This window comes from Vanessa cardui, chromosome 23 (genome assembly GCF_905220365.1).
Source record: "Vanessa cardui chromosome 23, ilVanCard2.1, whole genome shotgun sequence".
In the NCBI taxonomy this organism is placed as follows: Eukaryota; Metazoa; Arthropoda; class Insecta; order Lepidoptera; family Nymphalidae; genus Vanessa; species Vanessa cardui.
Genome location: NC_061145.1, coordinates 225,422 through 247,699, shown reverse-complemented (window position 1 = coordinate 247,699; position 22,278 = coordinate 225,422). Strand labels below are relative to the sequence as shown.

Genomic DNA, 22,278 nt, shown 5'->3' with positions numbered 1-22,278 from the left:
ATGGGTAGTATGATGAAATCAGCTTTGTAGACACAGACAAATTTCCGATACCTATTTTTAGACCAAATATTCGATCTTGATCGAATACGATTCAGACGTTCTGAAATTATAAACATGATAGATATACAAAATACGTTTACAAACAGTTACATTTAGTGTAGCACTCGAGACGCGAAACGACCAATATTAACTTTCATTCAATATTGCCTACCACGCACCCGATGCGGGTTAATTATGTAAACTACCTAATGGAAGCTAAATCCCTTTGCATCAAACTTCACAAAGTTTGTCCACTGTTACTTTTTTCTTGACCTTGTACTTATATTTTTGCTCAAGTTACAACCAGCACTCTTAACCGAAACGAAATATGAATGATCTCTATTCCTTCACTTTTATACTTCGTGCGGACTGGGCCGATTCATTCCTAGTCATTACACATAGTCGTTACACTCCTAACTTATATATACAAAGGACTCTACAGAGAATACCTTGTCAGAAAACATAGAGGCTTTTACTACCACAACCTTATATTTGACCTCGGGACTTAATGCTAAATAAGATAATTAGCTTGGGCAATTTTTTCACATTGCGTTAATGGAATAAAGTTAACCTCAACGAGTTTTCCATAGTGATGAACATTGGTGTATAGTTGATATTGTATTGTTGGTATTGTAATCATCATTATCATACCAACATACATCATATTATCATAACATAATATCATATCATAATGACATTAAATGCTTAAACATATACAAATATGAACTAAAACTAGTTGCTGTATAAATCTGGACGCGTGGAATGGTGGCAAGAATGCTAGCAGCATTTCCCCGTTGAATCGCAATTCTGTTTCTCTGGGCAAAAAACGAACCAGCCCTCCTGTCATCAGTGGAGGCAATGAGGCGAGGTGTTATACTTTTGATGAAGCTTTTTGCACCACTACGCCAAGGGCCAAGCGTTTCGACAGCAAATGGAACAATACATATTATAAATTTATATTATCATACATATTACTAGAGTGCCAAGATTTCATAACAATCGGATCAATATTTTTTGCTAATGGGTTTGTGAAATCGGAAAACAGACAAAAAAATACTCATATATCTCTTTACTACATGACTCATAAGTATGATATCCATAATAATACCAATCTTAATAAAATACATTCACAATTACCGACACAAAGTTTCCGACTTCGCAATATCATCCACATCCTTCTTGAAGCATAATATTTTGTTTATACCAAAATTCCGTAGATGTTTTTAACTTGGCTCCTCAAACAATAAAAGTAAATGTCTCTAAAAAACATAATAACAATTAAACTTGACATTAAAAAGCGGAGAGGAATGGTTATAGCTTTTCTGAAGAATTACCCATTATTTAATTATCAACATCTACTTAATACATACATTTTTATTAACATTAGAATTAATAATAGTAAATGCTTAAACATATTAAAATGTGATCTGAAAGTAGTTTCTGTATAAATCTTGACCGCGTGGAAGTGTGGCAAGAATTCTAGCAGCATTTCCCCGTTGAAACGCAATTCCGATATTATGAGCAAAAAATAAAAAAATCATGCGTTGACATATCCGAGAAACAATGTTAAGAGCCGGTGCTTCAAGCATTAATTAATTACTTGAGCACAGAGAGCTCAAGTAATTAAGTTAGCACTAAGCGAGAAGTTCATCTCGCTTATTAGACAGGTTTTTGTAGAAATTTTACATTTTCGATGTAAGAAATTTTAGTTTTGTTAACTGAAATGTTTTAGATAAATTTTGTTACAAATTTAAAAGGTGAAATTGGGACAAAAGTGTTTTGAAGAAACTGTAATATTGGTTTGTTAGAAATGTTAGTAAGCGATAGAATACCACAATATAGATAGATATAGATAGATAGATAGGTATAGAATAATACAAGGGTACATTGAATCTATTTGCTACATACGTTTAAAAGAACCTACTTGATTAACGAAATAAAATATTACTTAGATTATACTAAAATGGTTAATGTGATATTACTTTTTACTTACTTACTAATTTTAATGTTTTAGCGTGTGTATCCAAAATGAGCTGTCAAAACAAATGTATTTTGACGGCAAATTGACGTTTCCGTCAAACAAAAGTGAAGTAGGTGTTTTGTGTTGATTGTTGTTGACAAAATGACTTCGGAAACTTTACAAAATACTTCCAAAACCTTCGAGTTCTCCTTTCCAACATGTACCAACGAAGAATTGCTATACAAGCTGGAGGTGCCCGTGCAAATCCCATACGACGGCTCGACGCGAGAGCTCGTGCAAAGAGTTTTAAAAATGTTTCACATACCGGTGTACTTGGAGGATGGTAAATAGATAATCTAATTATAAAAAATATTTTACATTTCATATTATTAATTACTTAGTAATCACTTTGCAGAACTTAATGAAAAGTTAGCTGAATTTGTATCAGAAGAAACGAAAAACTTTCATAATGAACGAGATGCGAAACTTATTGATCAGTTCAAGAATAATGAGCTGGATGTAGAAAGTGTAATAAAAAATTGGGAGAAACAATTCAAGGAGAATGTCGTAGACTTTGCTGAGCAAAAAGGAACATCAGATGAAGAAGTGTTTGCAGCCGCTTACCACAAGCTGGTCCATTCACCCGCCTTGGAGACCATCATGCAAGTGGAAAGCTCTTATGCTAAGACTGTTATGAATATGTTGAAGAACCGTGATGAGGATATTCAAAAACTTACACAAAAGTGAGTTTTTGTAAGAATAGTTACACTCCATGTATTTTATAATATAAAGGAATAACTAGCTGGCTTGTTCTAAGATTTTATTGACAGGAATTTGTAAATATTCATCAATAAATTCACAAATGGCATAACACATATGTACTGTTCTGTATGTGAGTTTTAATTCTAATAATATTTATAGACAAACAGAGGAAATGGAAGAGAAAATGCGACTTTTAAATGTATCGACAACTGAAGAAGAAATTAATGCATTAGCAGCACAACATTTTGAGCAGCAAAGCCTGGCAGCGGGGAGGTGGGACTCTCAGCTCGATGCTTTGAGACACACTCAAAGAGCCACTCACAGAGCCTGGCTCATGACCGCTATTAATGAATATCAGACTGATGAAAGAGTTACTCCAAGGTAATTAAACTGTTTCATTAAAAATAGTTTTTATTATTAGTTTTGATTTAAAAATATTGGCTAGAATAGTTTAGCACAGTAAAGAAAAGGATTCACTCAGATTGCAACCCATCTCTGTCACATTTCACTTTTTGATATTTTTTATCAGCTGGTATTATTAATTAACAGAGAAATTCTGCCCCTAAATTAAAACTATAATTGCATAAAACCAGCTAGCAGCAAGCTGCATAATCCATGAAAATGTCGCGTTGGTTGTCAGCACGTCGCCGCTGAGCGCGCTGCCGCCGGAGCCGCTGGCGCCGCTCGCGCCGCGACTGGAGGAGAGCTTCACCATACACCTCGGCTCGCAGCTCAAGCAGACGCACAACATCCGCCTCGTGGCCGTCGACATGCTGGACCTCTGCTCCGGCGACAGGGCAGACGGGTGAGCGCATCTTGGTCGTTTCGCTTCATGGCTCGTCCGAGGATTCAATGTGCCCGACGTCCTTGCATGAAACCTGCGCCTCGCGTCCCGTACCCCTCAAATGTTTATGTGTATGTTTATGTTTAAGTTGATAGTTTGTTTAAGATAATCACTTTAGTTGATACTGTCATTGCGTGGCTACAAGGGAGACAGCTGAAAATTAGCAGTGGGATAAAAATCCCTCATAGCCTGAGCTGTCTCCTTTTGACTGCACACAAGTTTTATATTCATATTTAATTTTTTTTTTTTTTCGTTATTATTATATCTTTCGTTATGTTTTTTTTATATCAATTTTTTCTTTATATGTGTGTATGTCAATAAATGTTTTTTCTTTCTTTCAAAATACGCCACTTTAACTCGAACAATATTCGGCGCAGGGGGGCGTGGTCGCGCGTGCAGCCGGCGCTGGCGCTGTACTCGAGTGAGCTGAGCGGCGCCGTGCTGTGCGCCGACGCGCGGGTGCGCTCGCCGCAGCTGCGCGCCGCCACCGAGCACCACTTCGCCGACCTCGACGCGCAGCTGCGGCGCATCGCGGACGCCGTGGAGGAGCCCGTGAGTACACGACGGGGGGGGGGGGTGCGCCGGTCACGTCAGATCAGTCAGTCAGATCGCGGCTCGCGTTGCAGGCGGCGCGGCGCAACGCGCAGCGCGAGGGCGGCGCGCGCGCGCGGCGGGCGCTGCAGCCCGGCGACGTGTTCGTGACGCGCCACAGCAACCTGGCGGACGCGCACGTCGTCTTCCACCTCGTCGTCGACGACGACTCCCTCAAATCAGGTATTCATTCGTCGGAGTCGGAAGGGTCATCGTCGCTGCGGTACACGGTCAGCCTCAATCGGTTGCAGGTGACATAACGTCGCGCCACCCCGCCATCCTGGGTCTCCGCAACATTCTGAAGGCGGCCTGCTGCAACGACGTCACCTCCATCGCGATACCGCTGCTGCTGCGGCACGAGCTGACGGAGGTGAGTGGGGGGTGGGGGGGGGGGCGGTCGGCGCGGGGCCGGCGACAGCACAGGCGCGTGACCGGGCCGGCTTGCAGGAGATGACGGCGGCGTGGTGCATGCGGCGCGCGGAGCTGGTGCTGAAGTGCGTGAAGGGCTTCGTGCTGGAGGCGAGCGGCGGCGGCGGCGCGGCGCTGCGCACGCTGACGGCGGCGCTGCCGGCCGCCATCAGCCCGGCGCTGTTCGCGGCGCTGGGCGCGCTGCTGCCGACCATCTTCCGCGTGTCCGGCCCCGTGCGCGCGCGCCCGCAGCCCGCCTAGCGCCCGCCTGGCGCCCGTCTGGCGAACGCCTAGCGCCCGCCTAGCGCCCGTCTGGCGAACGCCTAGCGCCCGCCTAGCGCCCGCCTGGCGCCCGTCTGGCGAACGCCTAGCGCCCGCCTGGCGCCCGTCTGGCGAACGCCTAGCGCCCGCCTGGCGCCCGTCTGGCGAACGCCTAGCGCCCGCCTGGCGCCCGTCTGGCGAACGCCTAGCGCCCGCCTGGCGCCCGTCTGGCGAACGCCTAGCGCCCGCCTGGCGCCCGTCTGGCGAACGCCTAGAGCCCGCATAGCGCGACGCCGGTGCGATACGCGCTGCAGCGAGGAGCAATGTTTAATTTTGTGGATCAAAATTAATAACAACCTCGAACTTTATTTTTATTTATATTCATTGGATGAATTTGACAGCTTTCATTGTAATATAAGCTATATTTTAAAAACTACAGAAGCAGCCCTCTTTTTTCATTTAGTAAACGAGTAATTCGACTATTGAAATACTGAGAATAGTATCTTACTGTTAACTGTTAAAATGTAAAGTAAGGTCTTAGGTCCTTAGATTAGTATAGACCCAAATATAAACTGTGAAAAACAAAATATTGCCCAGTAGCGATCAAGTCAGTTGCCTGTGCGGCACTTAAAGAACTCTTTACACAGTTGAAAGTGCAATTTGTTCACATAGAATAAATATTTAGAAGCATCACCCCTGTTACTGTACCACTAGTGAACTGAAACCTTTAGAGGATTTGGATGCTAATTGCACCTCGCTACTCCGACACATTTGTCGCACCGCGGCAAAAGGTCATCAGAAACGGTTAAGATTTCCGGTAGTCTTACCCCTGTGACCTCTCGTCTTACTAAACGTAAAATAAAATCAACTCCTCCAGACTGTCAAATATAAAATAATCACTAGTAGAATTTATTTTAATTTAATATAAGGGGATGTAACATTAAAATAAAACATCGAGTGCATAATCACATAATTATTAATAGAAATCAACGTAAATTTAAATTTGGAACAAAGCAATATTTCAAAGTAATTCTAATACATATATTAAAAACTTATTTCTATCACTAATTGTCATCGATTTTAAAATGAATATTTTGTTCCCTTGTAATTAAATTACAAATCGCCTACACCATGCTAACACCATACAATATTAGCTACATTTTACATTCGAACAATATTTTGTAATTTTTAACATTTCTATATATATTAATTTTAAATCAAGTACGGCGTCTGCGTAGCGCGCAAACGATACAATACTTGTACAATAGTCTTATGCATGCCATGCTGTTGTGTCAAAGTGAAGCTTTTCTCGACAAACTCAATGACAAAGAAAAAATATCATCAATCCTTCCATTGTCATAATTTTAAGAACATTGATTTAGACTTTATATTGAGTTTATGTCTAAGAAAAAAAATATGAATAATTAATATTTAAATCGAGACAATTATTCGATTAACAAAACTAATTCTAACAGCACAAACATTAACTAGCATTTACATTCCAACAAACTTTATAACACAATTTACATTTGTACAAAATGTAAAACATTTAAAATATAAGCTTCTTTCAAATCCATTCATACAACTTTTTAAGAATCACACATACATTTTCTTATTCTTTCTGGGTGAATGTATAAACATACATATAAAACAGATAAAATATTGATATCAATTTTTTTATAGATATAAAGTATGCATAGATTGTGACCACAACTTGTTGCTTTTACATTTTGTACAAAATCGTAATCACTGCTTATAAATGAATGAATAGTAATATATTTATAAAGCCTAAGTTAACATAAATCGTATCATAAGGTTTGGCATATCTGAAGAGCGCCTTATATTAAAATAAAATATTCGCGTAAATCGCTTCAATCACCAACAAACATAAGTTACCCTACAACTATATTGTAGTTTTGTTAAAATGTCTGACAGATACAGTTTATATATAACTTTGCTTTAAGTAGTTATTAAGTTTAATATATCCTATATATCATATTTGTGTATAACACTTATTCAAAATATCGAATATACCTTACAAGAAACCCTAGTTTCTGAAACGCCAATCAAAATGACTTAACAGGCCAAATACTTAACTCTCATTGGTGGCGTATCACGTCGTCTGTGCCATCACCCAATTACAATTAAGATCAAAGAAAAATCTGTTAAATCGTTGTAGAAAGGCGTTGCAGAGACTAGATGTAAGCAGTTACTGCTCTTTTACAACAGAAGTCCTTCTAAATTATTAGCATTGTATAAAAAAGTGAAATATAAACATTGGTATACAAATTAATACAATCGTTTTATTACAAAAATATATAATGAAAAATTTTACAGCCATTTGTGGAATGAAAATTTGTGAAATATTGTATTAACATTATTATTGTCATATATGCAAAGATATTTGCATCATATTTAATGAAACAAAAAATCCACACAATCTTAGTCACACAATTACACTAGCTGAAGGATACATCGATCATAAACATAAATACTCTACCTTTGTATTGAAACCATCTCGATATGGAAGAAGGAATTGTCTTCAAATTTGTGTAAAATATTACATATAACATCACATTGAAGTATGCCAGCAACCGTATTGAAGGTATTTGAGGTTATTATTGTGAGGTAATTGAAGATCAAATATTCGAGCTCTTGTATTCCTTTTCTTGCATCTCGATTTATTAAAATTAAATAGATTATTATTTTTATTGAAATCAAAGTAACTTAATTTCTTAGCCGAAATTGTTAAAATATTACATTATAAATAAAACCTTTACTAATTCCAAGTGCCACAATAATAATTATAATATTAAAATGGGAAATTCTTTATTTTTGTGCAAAATGTAAACAATATAGTTGAATGAATTGCGATTTCTATTTCATACAGATCAAAATGTCCGAAATGTCATATTTATATAAAAAGTTAAAGAAATATAGTGAATTTAATATATAATAACATAAAGAAATAAATTGAAGTGTAATAATCAAGAATTTATCAGTCACTTGTTTTTGTGATAGTTAAATTTGTGTCCATAGGTTTTCACAATCGTTTACATTTTGGACAAAGGCTGAAACATTGTCTGTGACTAAGTGTAAACTAATCTATATTTTGGCATCTCTGAAGAGCACCTTATATTAAATACAATCTTTTTTTGCTAAAAAACAATATATAATAAAATCCTCTCAAAGGATGTTGTAAATCTACATTAAAAATTATATTACTCTAAATGCAAACCTCCGAATACTAAGTATCATCTATTTACCTGAAAGATAAAATGACAATTATTAAAAAATATATTTATTCAACAGTGGCCAAGTATTTAATTTTATTTTGGGACAACTACTGTGATAATTTGTAACTATAACAAATTTACCAACCATACGAAATAAGCATAAACAAACATCCATCATTACAATAAAATGTCAATTCAATATTAAAATATTACACATGAATTTTCAACAATCATAGTTATTTTTATTGGTTGGTAAACAATCACCACACCTGAGTATAATTAACTAAATCGAGATTAACTAACGGAAGCAATTTATTTATTTCAGAGGTTTTTATCAGCTAAACTTTCGTTACTTTTGTATTATTTTTTTAATTCATATTATTTATCAATTTTACTGAATTTCATATGCTTATGCTGAATATCGCTAAAGGGCATTGCCTAAGAGAACATTGCTTACATATACCGGCATATAATACCTCACCTTAACAATCAAATTTGTACTTTTAGAGCATTGTTTCTTAACCTGTGGTCCGCGGACCCTTGGGGGTCCGCGAGTATAGGTATGGGGGTCCGTAGTCTCATCTATGGACCATTTAATAATAACAAATAAATGTAACTAAAAGTCTCTCGTAATCGCTACGCTTTTAGCATGGCGAACGTGCGCCAGCGACGGTGTCCGAGACTGAAGTGAAGTCCGAAATGTGCGTGCAGGCTATAACTCTCCCCGCACCGCCCGCGCCTGACACTAGCGCCGAGTAATCATTTGTGTTGTGTGCTTGCGCCTGCATTGTTTTGTTTTGTGTTGTGTTGCGTTGGAGACGTTACGTTACGTTTTTAAAGTGATTGTGACTATTTGTGACAATGAAACGCTGGTTAAAATCAAATGATTCCGCTTCAGACGAAGCAAATGAAAAATCTTCGACTTCAAAGGTTAAACGTCGAAAGTTTTGCAACGAATACTTAGCTTTCGGTTTCACAAGTACCAATTTAAACGGCGAAGAAAGACCTCAGTGCGTCATATGCTACGAAGTTTTGTCGAATGAGTCAATGAAACCGGCCAAACTCCGACGTCATTTAGAAACAAAACACCAAGATCTTCGTGAGAAATCTAAATCCTTTTTCCAAATTAAAGCTTCGGAATTAGAGCGAAGCAAAAAAACAATGATGAAGACTGCTACTGGGACCAATAACGAAAATGCTGTATTAGCGTCTTACCAAGTATCCTTGTTAGTTGCAAAAAGTGGTAAGCCTCACACCATCGCCGAAGAATTAATATTACCGTGCGCTAAAATTATGGTTTCTGCTATGTTGGGAGACAAAGCTTCCAAGGAATTGGACATAATATCGTTATCAAACAGTACAGTGAAGAGTAGAATTGATGAAATGTCAGGAAATGTTAAAGAGCAGTTGATTTTGAACGTTAAAGCGAGCACATTTTATGCTTTGCAATTAGATGAGAGCACAGATATTAGCAATGATGCAAACTTGCTTGCATATGTTCGTTACGAACACAACGACGGTATAAATGAGGATTTATTATTCTGTATGCCTCTGCCTTCGCATACTACAGGTGAAGCTATTTTTGAAGTATTGAACAAATTTATGTCCACTCATGAAATACCGTGGGATAAATGTGTGGCGGTTAGTACCGATGGTGCTCGAGCTATGACCGGTACACGAATAGGACTTCAGGCGCGCGTAAAGAAGATGAATCCATCTATTGTCTGGCATCATTGCTGCATTCATAGAGAGGCATTAGCTGCTAAAAATATGCCAGAAAAATTAAAAACAGTGTTAGATGACATAGTGCAGGTAGTGAATTTTATTAAAGCGAGGCCTCTAAATTCCCGTATTTTCGGAATGATTTGTGAAGAAATGGGAAGCATTCACAAGCAGTTGTTATTGCATGCTGAAGTACGTTGGTTATCTCGTGGCAAAGTTGTGTCACGTGTTTTTGAGCTGAGAGATGAGATAAGAATATTCTTTTTGAAAAATTCTGTAGGCGGAGCTAATAAACATGCTGATAAATTTAATGACTTTGGATGGCTCTCAATGGCAGCATATTTAGCTGATATCTTTAATGCCCTTAACGAGCTGAACTTGGGTCTGCAAGGGAGAGATAACAACATCTTCCAAGTTGAAGATAAAATAGAAACGATGCTAAAAAAGATTGACCTTTGGACTAATCGTACAATTAAACAAAACTATAATCACTTTCCTACACTGGCAGCGTTTTTGGAATCCTCTGGTGAAGCAACGTTGTCAACACAAGTACAAGACGAAATGATTAAACACCTCCGCACGTTGAGGTCTTCGTTTCGGAATTATTTTCCAGTACCCGACAAAAATAAAACTTGGATAGTAGACCCTTTCAACACAGACGTTACTGATATCATTGGCTTGACAACGGTACAGGAAAATCAATTAATCGAAATATCCTGTGATTCAGCTTTGAAACGAACTTTCAAGGAATTCTCTTTGTCAAGTTTTTGGTTGAATGTAAAAAAAGATTATAAGGAAATATCAGAAGAAGCACTGAAACATTTGCTGCTTTTCTCAACCACATACCTCTGTGAAAAGGCATTCTCTGCTCTGGTATATACTAAAAATAAATACAGAAACAGATTGCATGTGGAATCCGATTTGAGATTACAACTTAATAGCAACATCAACCCAAACATCACTAACTTAGTTGCAAAAAAGCAGCACCAACCTTCACACTAACGTTTTTGTATAACTAAGTACTTTTCTTAATATATATATAGTAGATACTAAAATAAATGTTCAGAAAATTATTAATGTTTTTTTTTATTATTAAGGGGTCCTTGAAATTGTGCTTGATTGCCCAGGGGTCCGTGAACTGTAAAAGGTTAAGAAGCGCTGTTTTAGAGTATCCGACGTTGAGATACTGTTATCTTCTTCGAGACCGACTGGATGTCCTCTGAACGACTGCAACAGTATGAATATAGAATGAAAAAAAAAACATATAAATTATAAACAACATAATAACCGATATGCGAACATAGACTATTTTCTTCAGGTCACTATGGCTTTTATTACAATAAAAAAATTACTACTTTTGATGAACACGGATGCGATCAGTTTTGGATTTGAACAATGAGTTATGTCTGTGCTTTGAAATATACAGCTTTGACTTTGAATATACATGACGTTTTCACGAGGAGACATTTGTACTGCATGGTGAAGCAGAAAATTAAGCAACTCCCACGGAGTATTAATCTAAGGTGAGTTCCTCGCAACCTCCTGCAGGAGCGTGCGGGCTACGCACCGGGCTCGCGGGCTCCGCGCCGCCGCTTGTCCGCCGGCGCTGCGGACACACGGGACGACGTTAGTATTAGTAGATAATTATTTAAAGTCATGCAAAATAAATTTAGAATTTGAAATTTAAAAATAAATTCACTCCACTCATCAGTTATTCTAAAGTAAAAAAAAAGTAAAGTAAAGTAACAGCCTGTAAATTTCCCACTGCTGAGATAAGGCCTCCTCTTCCATTAAGGAGAGAGATTGGAACATATTCCACCACGCTGTTCCAATGCGGGTTGGTGGAATGCACATGTGACAGAATTTCGATGAAATTAGACACATGCAGGTTTCCTCACGATGTTTTCCTTCACCGCCGAGCATGAGATGAATTATAAACACAATTAAGCACATATATAGTGGTGCTTGCCTGGGTTTAAACCCGCAATCATCGGTTAAGATGCACGCGTTCTAACCACTGGGCCATCTCAGCTCATACTGGGCCATCTCAGCTCATCTCTATTATTCTACCGCCAAATAACAGTACTCAGTATTGTTGTGTTCCGGTTTGAAGAGTAAGTGAGCCAGTGTAACTACAGGCACAAGGGACATAACATCTTAGTTCCCAAGGTTGGTGGCACATTAACGATGTAAGGAATAGTTAATATTTCTTACGGAGTCATTGTCTATGGGCAATGGTGACCACTTACCATCAGGTGGCCCATATGCTAGTCTGCCAACCTATACCATAAAAAAAAATCATCTGGATGTGCAAAAGATTTTTTAACAGGACACTAGTAAATGGCGTTAAAAATATCAGAGCCATTCATGGCAGAGGTAGAATTGTATGGCTTAAAAATAATGATCTCTTACCTTCGACGAGCGACTCTTCAATCTTCGTCTTCCGCTTCCGTCCCTTAGTCTTCGGCGCTTCTTCGACGACTAATGACACCTGAAACGAAGTAATTATTTATTTCATACCATCAGCTTATTATTAGTCATTTGTTCATTTTTTATTTCATTCCCTTCGTTATCTCATCATTAAATGTATGTTGAAAATGAAATCATAAATATGTAGCAATGATAAATTTGAAATTGCGTACCGATTTAACAGGTTTACTTGGTACTTTAGGCGCAGTTTTCTTGGCTCTTTTTCCAACTTCTACCGTCGGAGCTTCAGTTTTGCTCTCAGCTACACTGTTTTTGGCTCTTTTTCCTTTTTTGAGGTCACCTTTTACCTCCTGTGTACCTTGTTTATGGCTTTTCTCAATTGATGGCTCAATACTTTCTGCCACTTTAGTGCCGCGTCTACCTTTTCTCGGCACTACTTCTACACTAGTAGCTTTGGTAGCTGTAGACTCTTCTACTGTGGTTACTTTTCGCTTACTTTTACCAGTTTCTGTAGCAGTCACACTATTTTTAGGTTTGCGTCCCCTTGTGGGTCGGATTTCTTCTAATTCGACGTTTATTTGTTTTTCAGTTTTCTGTTGTGATGCTTTCGATCGCTTCTGGGGTTTGTCAGTTTGATTTATTTCTAGATTATTTTTGCGAGTTTTTTTAGGGGGAGTTTGCGCTTGTTCGGTTTTATGGTTTCGTGTTTTGGTTTTAGATTTATTTTCAGTAACAATTTTTCCTGCAAGTTTCCTTTGCTCTGTTTTTGATTCCTCTGTCTCTCTAGTAATGATCTTGTTATCAGCGGTTTTCCGGCCCCGTTTCGGTGCCTTGCCATCATTACTGTCAACAACCGGTTCCTGAATTTTCTTGCCTTGTCTCGTACTCCTGGCTTTCGGTTGCGGAGTTGGTTTTGTGACTGTGACACTTTTTACATTCATTTTTGCCCTTGTCTTTTTCGGAGTTTTAACTGTTTCTTCAGCTTGAGATTTTTGTCTATTAGATCTAGTTTTCTTTGGACTCGTGTTCGTGATGGTCGTTTTCGTGACCTTTACTGCTTTGGTTTTAGGCCCAGCCATAGGGCTCATTACTGGTGGTTTCTTAGTTATGACCATTGAAGACCTTCTTTTTTTCGCGTTAGCTACTGGGGGATCTATTTTCTTTCCTCTCGTTACTCGCGCTCGTTGGGGGCTACTTCGGACCGAAGTCTTCCCACGGGTTCTCCTCGGGGACGCCTTTGGCAAATCTTCGGATATTGGAACTTCTGGCAATTTTGCAGCTCTCACCTGAGATGCTTTCGCCGTCGGTGATTCTTTCGCTTGCTGTGATTTTCTGAAAAATATAAATTGATACTCATTACTGTGAAGTAAAGTAACAGCCTATACATTGCCACTGCTGAGATAAGGCCTCCTCTTCAATTAAGGAGAGGGTTTGGAACATATTCCACCACGCTGTTCCAATGTGGGTTGGTGGAATGCACATGTCGCAGAATTTCGATGAAATTAGACACATGCAGGTTTCCTCACGATGTTTTCCGTCACCACCGAGCACTAGATGAATTATAAATACAAATTAAGCACATATATATAGTGGTGCTTGCCTGGGTTTGAACCCGCAATCATCGGTTAAGATGCACGCGTTCTAACCACTGGGCCATCTCAGCTCATTACTGAACAAATACATATTACAAGACAATCCAACAAATAGCATTCGATAGGAGCATGAATTAGAGTGTCGCTCACCGCGGCGTGGCGGCGCGCGCGATGGGCGACACGCGGCCGAGCGCGGGCGCGAGCAGCGCGGCGCGCGCGCGGCCCTTGACGGGCGTGGAGTGCACGAGCCGCTTCTTGATGGGCAGCGAGCTCCTGCCGCCCGGCGCCTCCACCAGCGACCTCTTCTTGATGGGCAGCGTGTGCGCGCCGTACACCTCCGATGCGGATTTCTTGCGCTGCGACGGAAGCTCCGCCTCCGTGTTCGTCAGAGTGCTGCTACGAGCCCTCGAGGTCCGCACGGGAAGGCTCCCCTCTATTGTGTCGGTCGAGAGCTTCTGCAGTTCCCTCGTCAGGTTCGTTTTGTTCACGGACTTTTTCGGAGTCGGGGACTCGTTGGGTCTGTGGACGCGCTTTTTCAGTTCGTTGTCCAGCCACTGCTCCACGTTGTTCGTTATGAGACCGATGGAATCGTGAAGAGATTTCGTCTTTCGCGTTTGTTTCTTGTATTTGTTGACGGTAGTTAGGCTATTAGATTTCGTATACGATCTGACGCGTGGTTTTCCTATCAGCTGGTCGAAGGTGCTGTCCAGGTTGTGCGTTTCATGGAATATTTCTTCAACGCCACTGAGGTCGCTCAAATCGTTTCGGATCTCCTTTTGTCTATATAATTGTTTGACGCCTCTAACGTCTGTCAGATCGTTTCTCGGTGAGTTAACTCGTAAGGTTTTCTTCACACCTGATACATTCTGCAAGTCGTTTAATGGCGATTTTCGGAATAAATTCTTTACACCCGTCAAATCATCAAGCGTGTTCTTAGGTGTTCTCGCTTTCCTTGTTGATTGAAATAGAGACTTGACCCCTGATACTCGTCGTAAGTCATTTTTGGGCGATACAGCAAAGACTTCTTTAACCCTCACATCACTCAATCGGTTTCTTGGCGACCTAGCAAACACTTTTTTCACACCCGAAACTTTACTTAGGTCGTTTCCGATAGATTTCTTATTACGCGGAGTTCTTAGCAATGACTTCACTCCTCTTACGTTTCGTAAGTCATTTTCTGGAGTATTCTTAGCAAATAGGCGTTTTATTCCAGATAAATTAGGGCTGTTGCCGGGAGTACTTAGAGGGCTTACAAACACTTCTGGGGGGAATGCTTCAGTTTGATTTAACAGGGAGTTATCAGGTGACCTCCCTGTCAACGCTGTGGTTCTTCTTGGCGGTCTTGAAGGAAGTGAATCAATATCCTCGAAAAGTTGTTTTCTAGAAAACTCTGTCATACTCTGAGATAATTTTCTTTTAACCGGACTATTGAATAATTGTTTTACAAAGTCAGATTCATCAAGATTGTCAATTATCGAACGCTTGGATGTAGGCTTTTTTGCGGTCGAATGTTTATTTTTAACTGCTTCTTGCACTAATTTAACGGCACTCTTAGGAGTTACAATTTTCTGATTTTCTTTAGGTGTTTTAATGTGTGACTTTATTAAGTCAGAAGAAGACTTCCTTGCCCTTAAAGATCTTTTACTACTAAAACTTAGTGACCTTGATTTAATGCTCGTTCTATATTTCTTTGGCGGTGAAGTGACAGCATCCACAGTTTTCCTCTTCAGATTTGCTGCTCTTGATCTAGTTTCCGATTGCTTAGACGTTATGGAGCTTTGGCTCAAAGCGCTTTGGTCTAAGAGACTTTGAATACTAAGTACAGGCGTAGTGGCTTCTGCAGGACTATATCGATTTGTTGGTGTTATTGTGCCATTCGACGGACTTTCCGGTGGCACATTCGTTTTGGACATATTTTTCCTCACTATCGGGCTAGCTATGCTCGTTTTACTAGCACGCCGCGATGATTTCGGTGACGAATCTTCATTTTCATCTACAAGTAGGATATCGCTGTCATTAATTCTAGATCGACTTCGAGACATTTTAGAAATCCTTGTACTATTGAAGGGAGTATGTATCTGAGAGTTCTCTGGCGTAGTGATGGAAGCAGACCTCCTTGTAGTCACACTGGACACTCGCAATTTGGTACCGCGCGTTACTTCGGGGCTAGGCTTTGGTGACGATGTTCTATTCAGATATGGAGTACTGGAACCCAGCAACGATGGATTGTTCGATCTAGTCGTCCTACTGGCCATAGTTTGAGGAGTGTCGAACGTCACTGTACTATTGTTGGAACCAGCGGAATTGTACACACTCCTGTTAGAGTCGTTCGACCCAATCGACACCAAATCAACAATTGAATACGATTCTATATTTTGGTTCGAGGACCGTGGACTTAAAGTCTTAGTTTTACGAGCTGACGTGATTGTGGTACTGTAGCTGTGATCTGAAACAGTTCTGGTCGTTCTTCTGGAATATCTTGAAGATTCTAAATTCGAGCTTTCTAATGCTTTCTGAACAATTAAACTTCCCCTTGAAGACTTTTGACTATGAGGTGACCCTGAAGTTATGTTCCTGTGTTCCTGTGTGGGTGTATTGTACACGAATGTACTTCCCAAAGATTTTTCTAATATTCGACTACTCCTAGAGTGTATAGATTTTCTCGGCGAAGGCGACTGAGTGGTCGAAGTGTCTGAATAATGCAGCGACAGGTCGTCTGCTGAGTCACCGTTATATGAATTTTCTTTAGTCGTTTCTGTAATAAATAATATGTCCGACGAACGATTTTGTGCGTTGCTCTCCAGATTACTCAAGTCGAACTTGATTGACTCAGTTTTGCGTGTATTTTTCTTAGCTGAAGGATCTTTGAGAGCAGATTTCTTTGGAGTTGGTAAAACTGGTGAGCGCAAAGTACTTCTACGCAAGGATCGTACAGATGTGTTACTTCCCCGTGCTGTTTGGGAATCAGAATCAGTAATTTCTAATATTGATGCCTGCAACATAAAGAAAAGAAAAACTGTTACGAATTCGATCTAACAATAAATATTTAAAACTCTTTTGCATGTATAGTGACGCTAAGTAAAAACTTATCACACCATATGATTTTATTTGGATCTTTTAAGTATGTAGTCGGATAAAATAATGTACATGTTCTACGTGAATATTTAGTAACATATATAATATTCGTTTATAAAATCGTCATAACAAGTTTACTCGGCATTAACAAAACATACAGTTATTACAACTTTCGGAAAACTTATTATTACTAAAATGACTCACAGTAAGGTCCGCGGCTGCCTTAGCGCTGGACCGGGAGGCTGAGAAGCTACTCTTGCGCTTCGGAGTAACTTCTAAGCCGCTCGAATTCTTTCCCTTCGGAGTTTTCTTCGGACTCGCCTTTTTTTGCTTCGGCGTTCGTCTCACTGGACTTGGCTTTTTGACCACGAACGAGGGCTGCTTGCTCTTCGGACTTTGCTTAGATTTCGGTGTGTGGCCCGTCATGAGCATTATAGCCGCTTGCTTCGTGTGATCTAAGGAAGAAATTATGTAATCCTTCAATCTTTTTAAATAGGTCACGAACATTGTTGTCACCTAACTTTGAATTAACTGAGAGGCTAAATATATGAAGCATGGGTCTGGATTATCCAGAATGACTAAATTTGGTTATAAAATAAATACACGTTGCACACGTCCGTACGGCAAATGCAATCTAAACAAATTCTTATTTTAAAGTAAAGTAGTATCATTTTCACATTTACATATCACGAATTAAACTTGCAATTTTTTGTAATAACGTCTATATCGTGAATGCATGAAGGCCAATGACCTGACTCGTGAGGTAACATTTGATAATTAAGTATTTGTAGCGGTTTTAATTGTCTTCATTTCATGAACGCATAAAGTCGGCTTTTTTTTATTTTAAACTAAATATATATAAAAAAAAAAAAAGAAGAAAAACCGACTTCAAACAAAACACTATTTTAAAACAAATAAATATGCACTATAAAGTAATAAAAATAATTCGTAATGAACATATTTTTCGAGTGCTCCTAAGTAAAATGAAATGAAAAATATTAGACTACTTAAAAGTAGATTTACGATTATATAACTTAGTTATAGTTATTGTTATATTTGGAGCTGGTGTCTCGGTATCTCTAACGACGATCGACGATTATACATCTTGTTGATGTTAATGTGTTACTTGGTGGTCGGGCCGACGTACTAAACGATCATCAGATATTCTACCGCCAAACGGCAGTATCGCGGATTGATTACCGGTCTGAAGGGTGGGTGAAACAGTGTAAGCAGGCACGTAGAACGTATCGACGGGCGTACCTATGTGCGTGCTCCACACGTACCTATGTGCGCGGGCGCGCGTATCTTGGCGACGGGCGCGCTCCACACGTACCTATGTGCGCGGGCGCGCGTATCTTGGCGACGGGCGCGCTCCACACGTACCTATGTGCGCGGGCGCGCGTATCTTGGCGACGGGCGCGCTCCACACGTACCTATGTGCGCGGGCGCGCGTATCTTGGCGACGGGCGCGCTCCACACGTACCTATGTGCGCGGGCGCGCGTATCTTGGCGACGGGCGCGCTCCACACGTACCTATGTGCGCGGGCGCGCGTATCTTGGCGACGGGCGCGCTCCACACGTACCTATGTGCGCGGGCGCGCGTATCTTGGCGACGGGCGCGCTCCACACGTACCTATGTGCGCGGGCGCGCGTATCTTGGCGACGGGCGCGGTGCGCGCGCGGTGCGCTCCGCGCATGGCCGCGAGGCGCAGCGCGGGCGCGCGCGGCGTCTTGCGCGACTCGATCCACAGCGTGGCCTTCGTCGTGTCGTGCAGGTGCGGGCTCTTGGGGCTGCTGCGCGGGGTCGACTTCCTGCGATTGATACATTTTACGTCAGTCTTTTATGATACTATGTTTATCTGTGATGACTATCTGTTGACCGTGTGTGATTTCACCTCTTGGAGCCGTCGGCTTCCTCGATGATGGAGTCCTGCTCATCATTTCGACTCGGACGCGGCCGCTTGCTGCTGGTTTTCGCATTCGATCGAGAGGATTCTATATCATTAAATAAAAGAAACCTCTTAGTAGTGAAGTAACTCGTTCCCAGAAAATCGAGGCACTCGACGAGCATTATCATTATTATCGATACGCCGTCGACGACAAACTCACCGGCTTGCTCGTTCGTGTCTCGCCGCTGCGGCTGCACAATCGCCACCTGCTTTCCACCAGACGACGCTGATAAAAAAAAACGAATGAAAAACGGGGATAAGAATACATATCGTCCTTCGCATTCAAGCATCAAACGCGGCTCACCCGGCATGGAGGCGCGCTGCGCCGGCACCAGCACGGCGCGCGTGGCGGGCTCGGAGCCGCGCCGCCGCCCGCGCGCGCGCGTCGCCCGCCGCACCAGCGCTGGGGGCGCACACGATACACTTCGTTAGCGGGTTACACACGTCGGGGTTGTGATTCGGTACAAGATACATTGCAGCGAGTTATTTTGAAGAGATCGATCATTTGAAATTGAAATGCGCCAGGGGAGGGTGCGGCATTAATTGAAATAATTGTATTTAATTAACATGACGTTGTATTTTTTAAATATTAAAAAAGAGTAACTACTGAGTTTCTTGCCGGTTCTTCTCGGTAGAATCTACTTTCCGAACCGGTGGTAGCTTCACTTAATTGTAAAATGACGATTCAAAAGTGCTTATAAAAGCCTACTTGAATAAAGTTTATTTTGATTTGATTTTATTTGATTTGATTTGATTTGGTACCGGGCTGCGGCGCGAGCGGGCGCGGGCGCGCGGGCTGCGCGTACTCCCAGCGCAGCGCGCGGCCGCCCACGCTGAGCACGTCGCGGTGGCGCAGCGCCGCCACGCTCACCGCCACGCCGTTGACGAGCGTCTCGCCCGCCGACACGCTGCGCACCACCGTCTGCGGACCACACGAATGTACTACCGCCGTCGTGGACTCACGTTGTTTTAATAAAAATATCATTATAATCTCCGATAGAGAATATATGTATTAACATTACATATTAATGGTAAACCCTTCACATGCATCAGCAAATTAGTTAACTCCTGAATGTTTTAAACAAATGTTATTAATAATTAATTATTAATAGTTCTTTCATAGGATGCACTGAACTATTTTGAAACACTTTATTGTCAATTAGTTTTGCTTTTGCTTGATTGAAAAGCAGAGCTAAAATGGCATTTTCAAATACAGTGTAAACTCTTTATAACATTATCCTTTATAACAATAAACTCTCTATAAATTAGAAGTATAAAGTAGAAGAGCATGACTTGGTTGGTTTGCGTTAAAACCCACATATTGATACACTCTTTATAGCAATACAGCTATTCTCTATTACGAAGAAATGTGTTCATAATTTTAGACAGTAACTTATTTATTATCCAACTCACCTAATCACATCTAATCTTCGAAGCATAGAGTTAGCATTTTTCGTTGCTTATACAATCAGTATTATTTTAATTAAGCTGAAGAAGATGACCAAGTGGACGAAACCGAATCACCACCAATTGTTGTTAAGATGGTAGATTTTTTTTGTTATTTAATCAAGACAATTCTACCACAAGATATGAATAGAATACATAAAAAATACTCGCATAGCAAAAAACGTCACACAGAGTTATCGGACTATATTGGTAAATATATATTACATCTATTTCGATTCAATAAATTTGGTTGTTTGTTTTTGTTCACTCCATATAATGAAAACTCACTATAACGACAAAAAATACTCAGTCCCTTGAGTTTCGTTATAATGTGTTTAGACTGTATAATATTTCAGGCCACAACCATAATTGGCCAAACCACAAATGAAGCATAAATGAAGTAACAATATGGACCCTATTGACATTCATTACTTTTTAAATATTTCTAACATTTCAAATTAAAACATTAAGGATTAGATGGACACTAAATATATCAGTATATAATTTATGAAAAACGATTTGCAATAAGCATTAATCACTAATACATACATAATACATTAAATTTATTATCTTTCTTTCTTTTCTTATATTTTTATGATATAAAAATTTATAATATCCAAAGTTACAATTTTTCACAAATAGATTTATATGATATATCATGACTATCTGGAAGATTTTGAGTTAATTTTTTTATGCAGTGTCTGTGATATACAAATTAATTTGTTACCACTTTAAATTGTTGATACAAATATATAAATTTTATATACCTGGTTAGTATGAACAACAACAGTAGCGTGATGAGGACTGACGGTGGGCAGCATAACTCGGATGTCACAGACAGGATCACTCCCTATAGTGGCCAACCCCTCTTCGAGAGGGTAAGTCTTCACATCCCGCCCAAGGCGGTCCAGGACGACCAATCGACCACCCGACATTTCTAAACAAAACAAAATATTCATCGAAATTAAATAACTTAAAAGTAATATATGCAAATTGCAATTGATAAATTAATAAAAAAATTATAATAAAAATAATTTGGCAATCCAAACTGTTTTAAAATATCAGACATATAATACCTAAGTAATATAAACTTTTATCTAACTTTAAATCATAAACATTAAATTCTTATAAGGATAAAGCTACTACAGAAATTCATCGATTATAACCCACAATGCATGGAATCTTAAGTTCAAATTATTGTTTTTTATACAATACACTTATAACATTCTCAATTTACTAAATAATCGTAATGTCAAAACATTATTTCCCGCCACTTCATAACTATCCAAAAGCATTTGAAGAAAGAAGTTTTAGGCGTGATAATATGCGTTTTATGTTTAATAAGTATGAAATTCTAATAAATTAATAATTAATCCCTGTAAAATCAACACCTACACAAAACAAAAATTAGAGCCGGGACAGCATCATTTCAACTTACCGATGTCAAATATTCAGGTTCACCAAAATAAACATAATCAAAATTTCAATAATATTAAACCAATACTGTTCTTTTTCACAGATATATGTCACAACTACACAATTCCAAATAAAAATTACTTTATTTGAAACTCAAACGTAAATGGCGTCACTTGCCTCGCTGACCGCTTTACTTAAAAGTGTAACTTGACAATCAAACAAAAGCAATATGAAATTTAACCAATATGGCGTTCTATTACTGGCATTAGCCTAGCGGACGCGTGAAATGCCAACTTTAAGGTAAAAAAAAAAATATCGGATACGTACAGTTGCATAATTTTACAACATAAAATAATTTTTGATATTAAACATATTACTTCATATTTCATGTAATTTTTGAAAAGATTCATAGAACATACGATTAAAACCACATTTAATTGCAAATTAATTTATTACATTAAAATCCATCACACCATATCAGAGAAATTATAAATAATATTGAGATTAAATCATATCAATTAGTTATATACGACATCGTTCTAATACA

General features: G+C 39.5%; 3 protein-coding genes across 6 annotated transcripts; 2 read left to right on the top strand and 1 right to left on the bottom strand.

Moving 5' to 3' along the window:
• Positions 1 to 2,098: 2,098 nt before the first annotated feature.
• Positions 2,099 to 4,900, top strand: LOC124539716 (protein C12orf4 homolog). 2 transcript variants are annotated; one of them, XM_047117057.1, is made up of 8 exons: positions 2,099 to 2,342; positions 2,401 to 2,742; positions 2,921 to 3,142; positions 3,402 to 3,566; positions 3,983 to 4,157; positions 4,232 to 4,379; positions 4,448 to 4,566; positions 4,644 to 4,900. In XM_047117057.1, the coding sequence occupies exons 1-8, from the start codon at positions 2,218 to 2,220 to the stop codon at positions 4,863 to 4,865; spliced, it is 1,518 nt and encodes a 505-aa protein (XP_046973013.1). In that variant the 5' UTR covers positions 2,099 to 2,217; the 3' UTR covers positions 4,866 to 4,900. The 2 variants fall into 2 exon arrangements, with proteins under 2 accessions (XP_046973013.1, XP_046973011.1); XM_047117055.1 differs by having other exon boundaries at positions 2,100 to 2,342; positions 2,415 to 2,742.
• A 773-nt stretch (positions 4,901 to 5,673) lies between these two features.
• Positions 5,674 to 22,002, bottom strand: LOC124539820 (serine/arginine repetitive matrix protein 2-like). Of its 3 annotated transcripts, none has more exons than XR_006967100.1 (15): positions 21,754 to 22,002; positions 21,083 to 21,252; positions 19,632 to 19,791; positions 19,174 to 19,272; positions 19,030 to 19,095; positions 18,816 to 18,915; positions 18,554 to 18,732; positions 17,125 to 17,375; positions 13,996 to 16,838; positions 12,466 to 13,585; positions 12,236 to 12,314; positions 11,363 to 11,429; positions 10,993 to 11,050; positions 8,583 to 8,610; positions 5,674 to 8,131 (listed from the first exon to the last, which is right to left on the bottom strand). XR_006967100.1 is itself a non-coding variant. In XM_047117177.1 (15 exons), the coding sequence occupies exons 2-13, from the start codon at positions 21,248 to 21,250 to the stop codon at positions 11,013 to 11,015; spliced, it is 5,142 nt and encodes a 1,713-aa protein (XP_046973133.1). In that variant the 5' UTR covers positions 21,251 to 21,252; positions 21,754 to 22,001; the 3' UTR covers positions 5,674 to 8,131; positions 8,583 to 8,610; positions 10,993 to 11,012. The 3 variants fall into 3 exon arrangements, 2 of the variants coding, with proteins under 2 accessions (XP_046973133.1, XP_046973134.1); XM_047117177.1 differs by having other exon boundaries at positions 11,391 to 11,429; positions 21,754 to 22,001; XM_047117178.1 differs by lacking the exons at positions 18,554 to 18,732; positions 18,816 to 18,915; positions 19,030 to 19,095; ... (2 more) ...; positions 21,083 to 21,252; positions 21,754 to 22,002 and adding an exon at positions 18,204 to 18,490 and having other exon boundaries at positions 11,391 to 11,429.
• Positions 8,963 to 10,825, top strand: LOC124539604 (zinc finger BED domain-containing protein 5-like). Its single transcript, XM_047116900.1, has one exon. It carries the CDS (start codon positions 8,963 to 8,965, stop codon positions 10,823 to 10,825), a length of 1,863 nt encoding a protein of 620 aa, XP_046972856.1.
• Positions 22,003 to 22,278: the final 276 nt, after the last annotated feature.

What these genes read in the sequence shown, in the direction of transcription:
- LOC124539716 (XM_047117055.1), top strand. Translation starts at nt 2,162, where the DNA reads ATGACTTCGGAAACTTTACAAAATACTTCCAAAACCTTCGAGTTCTCC. An exon ending in ACCGGTGTACTTGGAGGATG is followed by an intron (nt 2,343 to 2,414) that starts GTAAATAGATAA and finishes ATCACTTTGCAG; the next exon opens with AACTTAATGAAAAGTTAGCT. An exon ending in CGACGACTCCCTCAAATCAG is followed by an intron (nt 4,380 to 4,447) that starts GTATTCATTCGT and finishes AATCGGTTGCAG; the next exon opens with GTGACATAACGTCGCGCCAC.
- LOC124539820 (XM_047117177.1), bottom strand. Translation starts at nt 21,250, where the DNA reads ATGTCGGGTGGTCGATTGGTCGTCCTGGACCGCCTTGGGCGGGATGTG. An exon ending in CCCGCTCGCGCCGCAGCCCG is followed by an intron (nt 19,273 to 19,631) that starts GTACCAAATCAA and finishes GTGCGCCCCCAG; the next exon opens with CGCTGGTGCGGCGGGCGACG. An exon ending in TGAAGAGTCGCTCGTCGAAG is followed by an intron (nt 11,430 to 12,235) that starts GTAAGAGATCAT and finishes GTGTGTCCGCAG; the next exon opens with CGCCGGCGGACAAGCGGCGG.
- LOC124539604 (XM_047116900.1), top strand. Translation starts at nt 8,963, where the DNA reads ATGAAACGCTGGTTAAAATCAAATGATTCCGCTTCAGACGAAGCAAAT.